We start from the raw sequence: 14,746 nt of genomic DNA on the forward strand, positions 1-14,746 counted from the left end.
CCACTTATTCATTTGCCTCATTTTATAAAGAAAGAAAATTAGACCAAGAGAGAGGTGAGGCTTTGGGCAAGCCAGCACCTATTAAGACACTTTCTAAATAGCTGAACTAGGATTCCAGCCTGTGTCAATTCCAAAATCAGTGCTCCTTCCCCCATATTCTTTTGGAGGCTTTTTGATGTAGCCAGTCATCCTACTTAGCAGTGTCTTTGCAAATCTTGGTCTCTTGGGTACGCTATAGATTGAAGGAATGACACTTTTTATCACTGTTGTTCAGTAATGGAAGTAAAAGATGAATTTTATTTAGCTTCACCTCACATTTAGATACAGACTTTCATTTTGACAGTATGGAAGTCTCAGAACTGAAGCATGTTCTCGCCCCTTTCTCCTGCAGAATTTACAAAGCCATGACTAATGGCTAATGACAGGTCTGGCATTCTTATTAACTCGGTTTAATTCCTAGCTTCATTTTGAGTTACTACTGAGCTGTAGCAAATTAATGAAAAAAAATGTGGGCAGAGGATGGGAGACCAAGGAAAAAGATGTTCAATTAGGAAGAAAGCTTCCGTTCAAGTCCACTTCCTTAGTTCTGGCCCGAGACTACTTAGATCTATGGATATTTCTATCATGATGAACATTTCTTACTTAGCTAGATGATTTGTATGTTTTGACTTCTGGGGCAATGGATTGGAAGTCAGACCTTGCTTCTGATCTGGGCTCTGCCACTAACTTGTGCCATTTGGCAGTCCCTTCTGCTCTTTGGGTTGTCTTCTCTGTAGAATGAAGTTGGAATCAGTTTCTATAGCTCCAACACTCAAAAAGTTCATCTCAAGCTGAAATAAAGGTAACTGGTTTTAAAGTGAGGTTTTAAAGTAAGTTCACCTTTAAAATATATTTGTAGTTACAAAACTTAAAGTTACAAAACAATTGTTTCTGTTCTGATTATTCCTTTGGTGAGAGCTCTGCAGCAACCTTCCTCAAAGGAAAGCAAAATTGAGCTTACAAACTTGATCATTGCTGTAACTAAAATGTAGAGGAGAGGCTGTGGCATGATCCACATTGAAGATGCTATCGAGCATTAAGACAGCATTCTTTTCCATGTTCCAAAATAATTTTTAATACAATCAGTGCAGCAAATTCACACATATACTCACACACACACGTATATGCACATACACAGCTCCCTGGCATTTCTGTCAAAGGACCCCCAACTCTACAAACAGAATCAAAATAAGGCCACAGAAGGGAAACAGGGAATAAATACCAACCCAGATTCTCTCTCTCTCTCTTTTTTTGAACATGCAGATTTTTACAGTCAACTACTACCTTAGTGAACATACATGCAGATAGTCTTCTGGTGCTGGCAAAGTATGCCCTATTAGTGCAGCTTTTCAGTGTTTTTGCCTCTAATGGCAAAGGCTCACAAAGAAATGCCTCCCTTGGTAGCAAGAGTCCAGATCCACTTCCAGCAGCAGGTCAGAGGTTGGGGAAGATCAAACTTTTCATGGGAAGCATAGTAGTGATATTGTTTCTTTATTCACTGGTATCAAAAAGTTAATTTTTCTTACCAAGACTGACTCTTAGAAATGCTATAGATTTCAGCAGGTAAATTCCTCACACTGGAGGGAAAAAATTTTCAGATTAAACAAAAAGATAAAAGTTGTTAAAGGAAGACATAAGAGGAGTTTCTTCCCATATCAGGGGCAAAGGAGCTCTGATTTATCATATGATTTTCCTTCTCGAGCAGGATGAAACTATCTGGGGGCCAGAATCTGATCTTGGAACCAAAAAAGACCCCAAGGGCTTCTTGTTCCTTTTCCCATTTCAAGGTAAATTATAACACTCTGGGGCAGGATCAGCAGCAAAGAGGCAGATGCCTAAGACCAGAGCCACCTCAGGGCCCCTCCCAGGCAATAGGTGAAAGTTTGTGTAATCCTTAGTCAGAATCAAAGTCCTGGGAGCTGTCATACTCGAACTCCTTTAGCACATCATAAGGATATTTGTTCCTTGTCCTTGGTCTGATGCTACTTTCTTCATCACTAAGGCTGCCATATTCTTCATCAGAGCCTAGGAAAAGAATGAGAACAGGTGAATCTTCCAGGCACTTGTGACATCCTTTTTGGGAAGGTATCTCTAGTTAAATAACTAGGCTGTGAAAATGGTATGCTATAAAAATGCCTATAAAAAAGTTCAGAGCTCTAGAATTTAATATAATTCAAAAGCTGATTATTTTAAGGCTTCTGAAACACATCATCTTATTTGAATCTCACAATAACCTCTAACAATAGCTCCATTTGATAGAGGAGATAACTGAGGCTTAGATTATATGACTCATCTCTGATCTGGCTGCCCTACTTTGGGATTTCTTTGACTGACTTCTCTACTAAGCCCCCAGGAAACACTATTATTATTTTATATTTAAAAAAAAAAACCCTTACCTTGGTCTTAGGATCAATATTAAGTATTCGTTCTAAGAAAGAAGAGTGGTAAGTGCTAGGCAATGGTGATTAAGTGACTTGCCCAAGGTCACACAGGAAGTGTGAAGTCAGATTTGAAACTGAACTCAGGACCTCCAGTCTCTAGGCCAGCTTCCCTAACCTCTGAGCTACCTAGTTGCCCCAGGAAACACTATTATTGGAATAACCTCATCCTGTAAAATCCCATCAGCCTTTGTCTTCCACATCATTATCCCTCTCTGCCTTACTGACTAGGGCCACAAACTCCAAAACTCCACTGAAGAGTTATGTCTCACGTGGCTGCCACCTTTGTCCTGCCATATTTTCTATCTCTAGCACTTAGCACAATGCCTGGAACATAGGAGGTGCTTAATAAATACTGACAGTGTGTTAGCTTTATTCTAACCACCTAACCACACTGCCTCTATCCCCAGGACTTAGTATGGTGCCTGGCCCAGAGGAGGCTGTTAATAAATGCTAGCTGACTGATTCATGAACAAATATATCCAAGTGCATTCTATAAGCACTCGATTAGGAGTACCTTTAGAGCTCTCTCTGTCAGTGCTTCCTTCCTCCTCATCAGGGTACTCATTACGCCAGTGATTCTCACTGTTCTCATCTTCATCGTCATCATCATAAATCTCCTCGGCTTGTTGGTCATCAGCTACCTGCACATCTCAATACAAATATTCATCCAAGTTAAAAACACAAGAAATCACAAAGCTAAAGACTAAGTAAAATACTTTTATTTATTAAATATTTTCACCATCTACTTTGGAAAGGTAGTTTGTCTTGCACCCAGGGTGAGAGAAGTTGGATTTTAACCCTGGTTCTGCTGCATCTAGTTAGTATCTGTTACCTTGAGCAAAGAATTCCCCGCCAGGGTTTGTTCCCCTATTTGTAAAATGAGAATTCTGAACTAGGGCAAGGGTTCTCATTTAAGACTTTCTTGGGTCATGGACCCATTTGGCAATCTCATAAAAGCTAAGGACCTCTTTTCAGAATGGTTCTTAATAGGATTACAATGGAATTCAATATAGTGAAATACCATTATAAAAATATTTAAAAACAGAAACTCAGTTTGGAGCTCCTAGACTAAGAATCCCTGGACTCGAAGTTTCCTAGGGTTCCCTCTAGGACTAAATCTTATGATACATATTTATTTTGCTCTAAATGCAAGAAAGACAAAAAAGGATTTGTTTTATTTCTTTACAAATCTTTTTTGATGATCAAAGTAAAACTTTTGTTACCAATTCAGGGAAAGACCAAGTAAAATACAAACTTAAAAAAAAAAACATCTTGCAATATAACTTGGGGTGCAATTTTTTTTCCTAGAGGAACTAAATATAATAGGTAGCAATTATAGAGTGTTGTAGGGTTTGCAAAGCTTATCTCCTTTTATCCTCTCAAGCCTCGGAGGTAGGTGCTATTATTATCATCACTTGGCAGATGAGGTTAATTGAGGCAGACTTATGTAAAATTGACTTGCCTGGAGTCACACAGCTAGGAAGTATCTGAGACTGTATTTGAACTTGAGTCTTTCTGACTCCAGGCTCAGTGTTCCATTCACTGTACTGGCTGTCTCAATATACAGCAGGGCCCTGAATCCTCAAGAGGGCTAAAACCTTGGATATAAGTGACTTGCTGACCCCATATATATGCACTCTCTTGCCCCACTTGTGTTCGTTAGCATGATGCTGAGGCTCCCTCCCCCCTTAAAAAAAACACCCTAAAAAAAGTGAAAGCAGAAAAGACAGAGCTCTATGGTTTGAAAATTGACTGTAAACCACAGAAAGGGAAACTTTGGAAAAGGGGTCCCCACTGTACACTGGCTAGAGAACACACCTTTACAGATTACTTTTCTATGATTAGAAGAAGGAAACAGACACATTTGACCCAAAGAAAAAAAAGATTCAGGGGGAACATGATGCTGTATTCAAGCATTTGAAGGAGGGCAGTCATGGGAGGAAGAATTAGACTTATTTTGTTTAGCCCCAGAGGGCAGAAGAAAGAAAAAAGGAGCAGTGTATAGAGGTGGCAAAGTGGTAAATTCAGGCTGACTGGTCCTGGCAACCTGAGCTGACCAATGGGGAGTGGGTCATGCCCCAAGAGGTCCTCACTCCTGGAGGTCTTCAAGTACAACTTGGATGACCAACTGCCAGACATGAGCTGTTCCAGACAGAGGCTGAGATCCCCTCAACTCTCCAGTTCTGGGACTCTAGGAATCCTGCTCTTTGGGCCTATAGCAGCCTACCTCCAAGGTGGGGCCTTACCAGTTCCCACTCCTGGCTGTAGGGTTGCACAGAAAGGATGCTCTCTATCCATCCTGGGGTAGATGTCTCCAGGTAGTAAATGTCATAGACATAATCATCTTCTCTCTCTCGATGCTCCGTTCCTTTTCCGTCCTTGGAGATGGCTAGCCGCTCACGGATCATCTTTACAGAATTACAGAGTATCACATCTGGGTCAGATTTCTGTGAGGAAAACAGAGCAAGAAGAATTCCATGTAACACAAGTGACCTGCCAAGAATCTCAATGGACTAAAACAGACAACCACCAAGAACTGACCATCATTCATCTTGTTCCAGAAATACAGTGACTGAAACAGCTTTATACACTTTTTTGTTCTTTTGTCTTCCTTATGGTTCTAATCTTCAGTGACTACTCATTTCTATAAAAAACAGAATAAATTTGTATTGCTACTTTGTGCCATTGCCTTTATTTTCTCACTGTATCCCTTTCTCCAGCGCCTCCAAAAGATCATCCCTTAGAACAATGATTTTTTTAAAAGGGAAGAAAGTCTTTAGGAACTGACAAGAGTAAAGTAAGTGGAATGGGAATGATTTTTATACATTGATAAAATTAGTCTTTAGAACCCTGATCAATGCAATAAGAATGAGAATGAATGAAAGAATGAAAATGAAACACACCACTCACCTTTTGCAAAGCCAATGAACTTCAAATGAAGAAAGTGACACATGACCAATGTAGAAACTTTTTACCAGACTATGAAGCAATGAATACAAAAGAATTTGCTTTTTTGTGTTTCCAAAAAGGAAAATTTGGCTCATTTGGTAGTGGGGAGGATTGGGAAGTGTGACAGAACAATAGAAAATACTTGTTCCTTGAAAAATAATGATATATTTTAAAAAGCCCTTCTCTTCTGTCTTAGAATTGATATGAGCATTGGTTCCAAAACAGAGGAGTGAAAAGGACTAGGCAATTAGGGTTAAGTGACTTGCCCAGGGTCACAAGCTAGGAATTGTCAGGCCAAATTTGAACCCAGGACCTCCCATCTCCAGGCCTGGCTCTCTATCCACTGAGCCATCTAGATGCCCCTCCTCTAGTATCTTTGCCAAGAAAACTCCATATGGGGTCACAAAGAGTTGAACACAACTGAACAACATCTCTTGGAGCATAATCAAACATTAAGAATACAGGATGAGTCAGAAGGATAGGAAATAAAATAAACATGAATAAGAACAAAGTTTAATTCCTTAACAGAATTAGAATTTCGGAGCTAGAACCTTTATGTCTCTGTTTCCTCAGTTGCAAAATGGCATATTAATTATTCATACTATCTAATTCTCAGGGGGGTTATTGGAAAAGTATTTTGCAAAATGGAAAATGCCCCATGACTGCGCATTACTAATGTTATTGTCCAGGGTCTAAAAGCTGGAATAGGGAGCTACCAGATTGAATAGAGTGGGAAGTTACTGGGTTTAGAGTTTGAGTGACTTCTTTTTTTTTTTTTAAACCCTTCCCTTCCATCTTAGAATTAATACTGTGTATTGGTTCCAAGGCAGAAAGAGTGGTAAGGGCTAGGTAATGCGGGTTAAGTGACTTGCCCAGGGTCACATAGCCAGGAAGTGTCTGAGGTCAAATTTGAACCTAGGACCTCCCATCTCTAGGCCTGGCTCTCAATCCACTGAGCTACTCAGCTGCCCCTGAGTGACTTCTTGATGCCCAGGGATCTAGCTATCAAGCCCCTCAATAAAGCATCAGTTTTCAAGTCAATGACTTAAAAAAAATTTTTTTTTAATCTCTTACCTTCTGTCTTAGAATCAATACTGTATATTTGCTCCAAGGCAGAAGAGTGATAAGGGCTAGGGAATAGGGGTTAAGTGGCTTGCCCATGGTCACACACCTGGGAAGTGTCTGAGGCCAGATTTGAACCCAGGACCTCCCATCTCTAGGCCTGGTTCTCAATCCACTGAGCCACCCAGCTGTCCCCTCAACTCAACTTCTAACAAAGACTGGAAGCTTTTTGTCTTCTCATCCTAATTCGAACACATGTGGCCTGTGGGACTATGGTAATTCCTTTGCTGCCTCTGGATTTTTGTTTTCTCATCTCTGAAGCTGGGAGATAACCCCTCGTATTGCCCACTCTACTCAGCTGGGCTGAGGTATAAACCCCTCCCTACAAAACAGTGCTATCTCAAAGTGTTTACCTCAGAGCAGGTGGCAGGAACAGAAGGGGTCTCTTTCTCAGCAGCAGCCTCGTGAACAATGTCAAATAACTGGAATTCTTCTGCAGAAGGTGAATTGGTAACTGTGGCACCATCTCTTCTTTGTGACTTTGGTTTGATATCAGAGTCTAGATGGTCCTCCTCAGTCCTGTGGGCACTGTCTATAGCCAGCAGGGGTGCTTCTCCCTCTGCACAAGGGGCCCGGTGTTTGGAGACCAGGCGGTAGCGATCATCCTGCCGGGTCACCTGCTTCATAGTTAGGAGATCTTGACGTATTCTCTGATGACTTTCCAATGAAGGATTCAGGGCTCTGGTGGCTTTATCTCTATTAATAGCTTCTCTGACATACTTTTGAACCGGTTCATCCTATGAGGAAAGAAAATGAGATGAAAACATGAACAAGGACGTAAAAAATTATGGAGCTGCAAAGGACCCTAGACACCATATAGTTCAACCTTCTCATGTTATAGGTGACCTAAGGGAGTTTCAGGAACACTAAAGAGAGGGAGTGGGTTTATGTGGTAAGAATCCTGGACTGTGGATTCTACCCTTAGCTTTGCTTCTAGTGGCCTTGTGACATTGGGTGGGTTACCCTCCTCTTTTCCTGAGCCTTTCTCATTGCAAAACAGTCCTACTAAGATTGTTAGTCTATTTCCCAGAATATAAGATACTTTAAGAAAATAAAAGAGCTACATAAATGTGCACCATTGATGCTAAGTTATACCTAACTGCAGGATCAGGAGCTCAGTAGGGCTTCTCAGGCTTCTATTCCAAGAACACTGCTCTGGGGGACAGCTGGGTAGCTCAGTGGATTGAGAGCCAGGCCTAGAGATGGGAGGTCCTGGGTTCAAATCTGGCCTCAGACACTTCCCAGCTGTGTGACCATGGGCAAGTCACTTAACCCCCATTGCCTAACCATTACCACTCTTCTGCCTTGGAACCGGTTCCAAGGCTGAAGGTAAAGGTTTAAAAAAAAAAGAACGCTGCTCTGGACTGTGCAGATAGTTCCAGAATCTCTTTATTTTCATAAAGCACTATGATTTCAGGGCACTTTCAACAAATCATTTCATTTGACTCACTATAAGAACCCAAGTAGGGGTAGGTTTTATAAGCCCATTTTACAGGTGAAAGACTGAGGCTCTACAGGATTAAGTGACAGTACACTTGAACTCAAGTTTTCAGAATTCATCATTCCTTACTTCTTTGAAGTTTTATTGATGCTTTCATTTTTGTCATAGTTGTTTCTGGCTATGCCCTTCCCTACACAGTGAGCCTAGCCTTCCTTTTAACAAAAAATATTAAACAAACTGAATCTGTTGACATATCCTCTTGAATCTGACAGTATATACAACATTCTACCCTCAATAGTCCCTCATTATTCCAATGAAAGGAAAGAGGTAATGGGCAGCTAGGTGGTTCAGTGGAGAGCCAGGTCTGCAGTCAAGAGGACCTGGGTTCAAATGTGGCCTCAGATACTTCCCAGCTCTGTGACAAGTCACTTAACCCTGCTTGCCTAGCCCTTATTGCTCTTCTAAGACAGAAGGGAAGGGTTTAAAAAAAATTGAACAGGTATAATTCTTTCCTTCCTGGTCAAGACTAGTACTACTCAGTGGGTTGACAGCCACTCCCATCTCTGGGAGGTCCTGGGTTCAAATATGACCTCAGACAGTTCCTAGCTGTGTGACCCTGGTCAAGTTACTAATACAAACTATTGATTCCAAGATAGAAGGTAAGGGTTTAAAAAACCAACAACTAGCTATTATAATCACACTGTGTTCAGTATACAGCTTTTTGATTTTAGCTTACTTCATTCTGCAACTAGTCTTCTTGAATCCCTTATATTTGTCTTTCCTTGTGGTACAGTGACATTCCATTATGTTGATAGTTTAGTCAAATTTTATTTAGTTATTTTCTTAACCAGGACCAGCTTTCCAGACATCGCTGCTTAATAATTAATTGAATGATTTATAAACCATGTTTACTATCCCAAATTATACTATAACAAATATTACACGGGCCTTTCCTTTATCTTCTTGGAGTATATGTCCAGCTTTGGGATATCTCCCTGGGTCAAAGGGTGTGAACACTTTAAAAATGTAATTCCTAATTGCTTATAAGAGTGGCTGGACCAATTTACCGGTCCACTGAATCAGTGTTCCTTTTTTTCCCTCCTACAGGTCCTCCAACATCCACTATTTCTGACTCTTATCATTTTAGGGATAATTTTTATTTGTCTTATTTTTGGTGATTTGTGCAATCTTTCACACAGCTGTTAATAGTATGCAATGGACCGTTTGAGAACTATTCATGGCCTTTGATAACTAGGACTTTTGATAAAACGACTCCTGGTCTATTTATATTTATGTAAGTTTCCCATGAGACATTTATTTTAGATATTTGATATCTTATTTTCTCCCCCGGTTGCACCTTCTCCTCTTATCCTATCGGTATCAACTTTCTTCACACACGATTATTCCATTTCATGAAGTTAAATGGGCCCCTTCTTTCTTTCCCCCCATCTCCCCCAGTGGGATGTGGGCTTCGGCAAGGAAGGGTTCAGTCTTCCTTCCTTCGATATTGGTCATCCCTTTTCTTCTCTGGTCACGTGTAAAAAAATAGGAGTCTGGACTGAAAAATCATCCCTTCGGTTTCTGGAATGCTTTCCTCGGCAGGCCCAGGCAGTCACTGTAAGCACGACTGCCTCCATTTTACAGATGAAACTACTGAAACCCAGACCCAAGGAGGTGGCGGCAGAGCTGGACCTCAGGGCCCCTGACTGGCAGCTGCTTCTGGCCGGAGACTGGGGGATGGTTGCAATGACCTGCCCCGCCCGGGGCCGCTACCTGGGAGCACACGGTCGCTGCCAGCTTGAAGATGTTCTCCTCCACGGACCCGGACTCCGCGGCCGTCGCTCCCTCCTCGCTCCGGTGCCGTTTACACGCGAGGACGAGTGCCTCAGCAGGATCTGCGCCGCGCTTCCGCCTTACCCGCAGCACGGTGGGAGCCGGACCGACCTCCATTGTGGCAGGCCTATTCTCTGTTCTCCGGAGCACGCCGGGAACTTCCTTTTGGCCCCGCCTCCGACGACGCGACGTACGTGATTCCTGCTCATCTCCCCGCCCCCGGTGGGCGGACCCTCACAACAAGGGGCGGGGGGAATATTGCCCCCACCCCCTCTGCGACACGTGCTTCTAGTCTGGCGGGTCGGTAGGAGAAGATGGCGGTGGTGGCGGCTGAGGCGGGAGAAGAATACGGTGAGACACGGGGCTGGCCGGCGGGCCGACCGTTACGGTTCCAAGGCTGAGGCAAGGGGGGCGGGGGGAAAAGGATGGTGGAGAGGTCGCAGTGCGCGTGCGCGACGGCAGGCGCGGTCCGTGCGTGCGTGACTGGCCGCCCGACGCGGACGCTCCCGTGACTGGGGAACACAGGGCAGGCGGCGCTTCCGGGCCCTACTTCGGACCTGTGTGTAGGAGGACGGAGGTGGGGGAAGGAAGGAGGGGCTTGGGATGCTGTTCCCCAGACCCTCAAACCTCGGTTTCCCTTCTTCTGGATATGGGGCGTGCGCCCCCGAGCGGCCTGGAGGGAGGAGAAGGGTCCTCTGCTCCTGGGACCAAGGGCGCGGAGGGGGCGTGCCCGTCCCTCCCTCCCGAACCCTGAGACCGAGCCTGGTTCCTACTTTTGAGAAGTTGTAGAAAATCCTATTTGAAGACTTGAATGCGGATCCAAGTATGAGCGTGGGCAAAGACAATCCCAGCACTCAATTACCCAATCCATAAAATGGGCCCATTGCATTGGATAACTTCTAAAGGGCACTTCCACTACTTTTTAATTAAAAACATAAGAACATATATAAAACATGTTAAATATTTTATATTTTATTATATAAATATTTTATATTTTATTATATTAAATATAAAATAAAAAAAAAACATAAAAAACCCTTACCATCCGTCTTAGAATCAAGACTGTATATTGGTTCCAAGGCATAAGAGAAGTAAGGGCGGGTCAATGGGGGGGGGGGGTCAAGTGATTTTCCCCAGGGTCACCCACCCAGTAGGAAGTTTCTGAGGCCATATTTGAACTCAGGATCTTGGGGTCTGCAAGCCTAGCTCTCAATCCATGGAGCTACCTAGTTGTCCCCTAAAGCTACTCTTGATTTGACTTGCTTATAAAATTGAAAATTACTTTTTTTTCCTCCCAAGTAATTTTACAACTTAAGTAGAATCTATTTCATAGGCTTGGCTCAGTGATGTCTATTTTCACTCAGTGGAGGATCCTAATCCCTAGCTCTAACATTTGAAGGTGTGTCCTCCTTACCCTATGTAATGATTTATCAGGATTAGAGTTAGAGCAGGAAAGACTGTTCTCTACCCCCAATTGGAATGGGGACTCCTTTAGGGCTGGGATATGTTTTTACTTTCCTTTGAATATCTGCACATAGCATTGTGCCTTGCACTTAATACAGTACTGAACTTAATGTTGACCCTATATCAGATAGCCATTAAAGGGTGGTTCAAGTTGAGGTCTCATCTTTAATAAAAAGATTTCAGCAGCTTCATTCAATGTTAATGTTAGGTCGTTTTAATGTTAGGGTAATACTTTTGTATGTTTGCTGCCCAACCTTGCAGAGACCACCAAAGAAGAGAAAGACTTATTCATGCAAAATTCTGCAGGGATCCATAATTTTAAACTAAGAAATCTATGTGATGAGTAGTAGGATGACAGACTGAGGCATCGATTTGGTTACAAGCATTTGTGCAACAAGCATTTGTGTAGTTGTGAAGCTAGAATTTGAGCCAAATCCTACTGGTGATGCTTAGGCTCTTTATTTCTGAAATGGGGGTTGCATCTCCCTATCCTGTTGTGAGCCTCAAATGAGATCATAAGATCAGGTCACAGGGTCCAGTCTCATTTTATAGAGAAGGAAAATGAAGCCCAGAGTTAGTTACTAAATCTCTTTCCCTATAGGTCTGTATGTAAAATCCATTTGCAAAATTTAAAATCATCTTTAATAAAGTTCATCAATAAAGCTCTGCCTTTAGTCTGTGGATACAAAGGCAACATGGAAACTTAGTTGCTGACTTTAGTAGCTTACAGAAAGGTAGGTATCAGTTATTTTATATTTCAAGCTGATAGGGCAAGAGGGAGGCAAGAACTGTCAGTACTCTCAAGATGAGTTGAGAAAGATTTCTGGTCAAATTTTTCTGCATAATGGGAAGGTGCTGCTTAGAATTCTGTATGTACCATTTGTTTAACATAGTTCTCAGGGTTTCTTCAAATTCTTTTATGCTGCCCATGGCAAATGCAGAGGAATGTGTCTCTGATTTCTATCTGTGACAAGAGCCCAAAGAGAACTCTTATGACTGGTAACTTGGCCATATCCTAAATACCCATGTATTTGAATGCATCAATTTTGAGCCATCGTGTGGTAGCATGGAATCAGTCACATCGAGGGCCCTGATTGTATAGTCAGTATATCAACAATAAAGAAATGTTTATCACCTAAAACCATTTACAGTAATAATCCTCTAATAGTTATTGTGGGTGCTTTAAGGTTTGCAGGAAGGCTTTTTTCAGCTTCTCACAACAGCTCTGCAGTGAGTATTACAGCTATATGGATGAGCGCTTTTGGAGAAGAGTTCCTCTAACATAGGTTGGCACCTTTTCTGCAACATAGTTTTAGAGAGTGACCTTCAGCACTGACTACATTGCCAAATCCAGTGGCCTTTTTTCAGTCCTTTTTCTCCTTGGCCCCTGCAGCCTTTGACACTGTTGAATGACCCTCCTCTTCCTGATGATTTCTTCTCTTTGGGTTTTTAGGACACTGCTCTCCTGGTTCTTCCACCTACCTGACCACTCCTCCTCAGTTCCTTTTGCTGGATCCTCATTTAGATCAGGCTCACAAACAGGGCTCTGACCTCGGTCCTCTTCACTTGGTGATCTCATTAGCTTCCAGGGATTTAATGACCATCTCTAGGACAACTCTTAAATATGCCTACCTTGCTCCAACCTCTTTTCCCAACTCCAATTTTGCATCTCCAGCTGCATTTCAGAAATCTTGAACTAGATGTCCAGTAGACTTCTTAAACTCAGTATATCCAAAACAGAACTTGTTATCCTTTTCCCTAAACCCTCCCTACTTCCAAACTTCCCTATTACTATTGGGGGTGCCATATATCCTTGATTGATGATCCTCTCTTTCCAATGATCTTCATCCTCCCCCCATGTCCAAGCTTTTGCCAAAGCCTTCTCAACTCTGCAACATTTTTCTAATATGCTGCCTTTCCCCCTCTGATACTTGTACCATTCTAGTTAGGCCTAGATGATTGCAATAGCCTGCTGGTGGTTCCTGTATGCCTCATGTCTCTGCCCATTCTAGCCAACAAAGTGATTTTCCTGAAGTGCAGGACCAGTATTCCATCTCTTCTCCCCCACTCCCAATACTCTACTATCTCTGTCACATCTAGGATCAGATACAAATTTTTCTGCTTGGCATTGAAAGCCTTATATAACCTAGACCTCAGCCTCCTCTTTATACCCCCTTTTGATCTAGTGACATTGAATCTTGTTACATTTTACTCCTCTTAATGTACTCTCCCATCCAGTGACCCTGGCCTCCTGGCTAGTCCATGAACCAGAATGATAGTCTCTTGGCTCCAGGCATTTTCTTTTCTGTCCCCCATGCCTAGAATGTTCTCCCTCCTCATCTCTGCCTGCTGACTTCTCTGGCTTCTTTAATTTCCAACTAAAATGCTCTCTTCCTCAGGAAGCCTTTTCCAAGCCTTCTTAATTCCACCATCTTCCCTTTCTTATTTCCTATTTATTCTGTATATAACTTGTTTGCATGTATTTACTTGCTGTTCTTCCCAATGTATTTCTAACAACAGCTAGTATTTACATAGTGATTCAACATTTGCAAAGCACTTTATAGATATTATCTCCTTTGATCCTTGTAAATCTTGGAGGCAATACATAATTGTATGTTTTGATCTACATTTGGACTCCATCAATTTCTTTTGTAGCAGTGGATGCTCATTTTGGTCAGGAGGCCCTTGGAGTTGTCCTAGGTCCTTACCTTGCTGATAATAGTTGAGTCATTCACAGCTGATCTTGGTGCTTTATTTTTGTTACTGTGTGTGATGTTCTCCTGGTTCTGCTCACTTCACTTTGTATCCCAGGCTTTTTGTGATCATCTTGTTTGTCATTTCTTTTGGCATAATAATATGCCATTTCAAGGATATACCCCAGCTTGTATAGCCATTACCCAATTGATAAGGGTTTTTAAAAACAAAACAAAGCACACTACTGTCAAGAACCAGAAGACTTTCTTGAATGAAGGGGAAGCAGGTTTTCTGTTTACTCATCCTTCCCCCAGCACTTTTAAAATTGAGAAGACTCCAAGAGAGTGACTTCATTGTTTCCCACTTTCTGAAATAGTGGGTTATGTGAGAGAAGGGGCAGAAGGGCTTGAACTGACAGAGAAAAGAAGCAGTTATGAAGCTTATTTGGAGGACTTTGAAATTGTGGCCAACATGTTGAATTTGGGGGAAGGAAGAATGGGAGGACTTGAGAAGATGGAACTTTAGGGACCTAAGGAAGGATTAGCTAAAGGAAGAGGTAGTTGGTAGCAAGAGAGCAGTTGGTTTGACCATCAAAGTGTATAGAGGTTCTGAAGGGAGTGCTAACAAGGCCAACAGAAGAACTTTCATCTCTGGAGCTTCCCATCTACACCAGATAATGCTATGGCAAAATGTGGTCATCTACCTCTGAATAGGTTGTGTTCTTTTTTATTTCCTTATTTTTTATTTCTGTTTCCTGTGTCTA

The 14,746-nt window shown here is 42.2% G+C and overlaps 2 protein-coding genes across 4 annotated transcripts in view; one reads left to right on the plus strand and one right to left on the minus strand.

Annotated features, from left to right (window-relative positions):
* Window positions 1-1,089: 1,089 nt before the first annotated feature.
* On the minus strand, window positions 1,090-9,942 carry SLC7A6OS (solute carrier family 7 member 6 opposite strand). Its single transcript, XM_001374336.4, has 5 exons — window positions 9,766-9,942; window positions 6,905-7,288; window positions 4,727-4,927; window positions 2,995-3,121; window positions 1,090-2,064 (listed from the first exon to the last, which is right to left on the minus strand). The coding sequence occupies exons 1-5, from the start codon at window positions 9,940-9,942 to the stop codon at window positions 1,934-1,936; spliced, it is 1,020 nt and encodes a 339-aa protein (XP_001374373.1). The 3' UTR covers window positions 1,090-1,933.
* A 94-nt stretch (window positions 9,943-10,036) lies between these two features.
* PRMT7 (protein arginine methyltransferase 7) overlaps window positions 10,037-14,746 on the plus strand; it is a 75,612-nt gene continuing 70,902 nt past the window's right edge. For 2 of the 3 annotated variants that reach the window (XM_007477228.3, XM_056810105.1), the window contains exon 1: window positions 10,037-10,176. In XM_007477228.3, the coding sequence (XP_007477290.1) occupies window positions 10,140-10,176 (37 nt within the window). In that variant the 5' untranslated portion in view covers window positions 10,037-10,139. Of the gene's footprint in view, window positions 10,177-10,303; window positions 10,403-14,746 lie in introns of those variants that run through there. The other variant, XM_007477230.3, reaches the window with a different exon arrangement.

Source organism: Monodelphis domestica, chromosome 1, assembly GCF_027887165.1.
Source record: "Monodelphis domestica isolate mMonDom1 chromosome 1, mMonDom1.pri, whole genome shotgun sequence".
In the NCBI taxonomy this organism is placed as follows: domain Eukaryota; kingdom Metazoa; phylum Chordata; class Mammalia; order Didelphimorphia; family Didelphidae; genus Monodelphis; species Monodelphis domestica.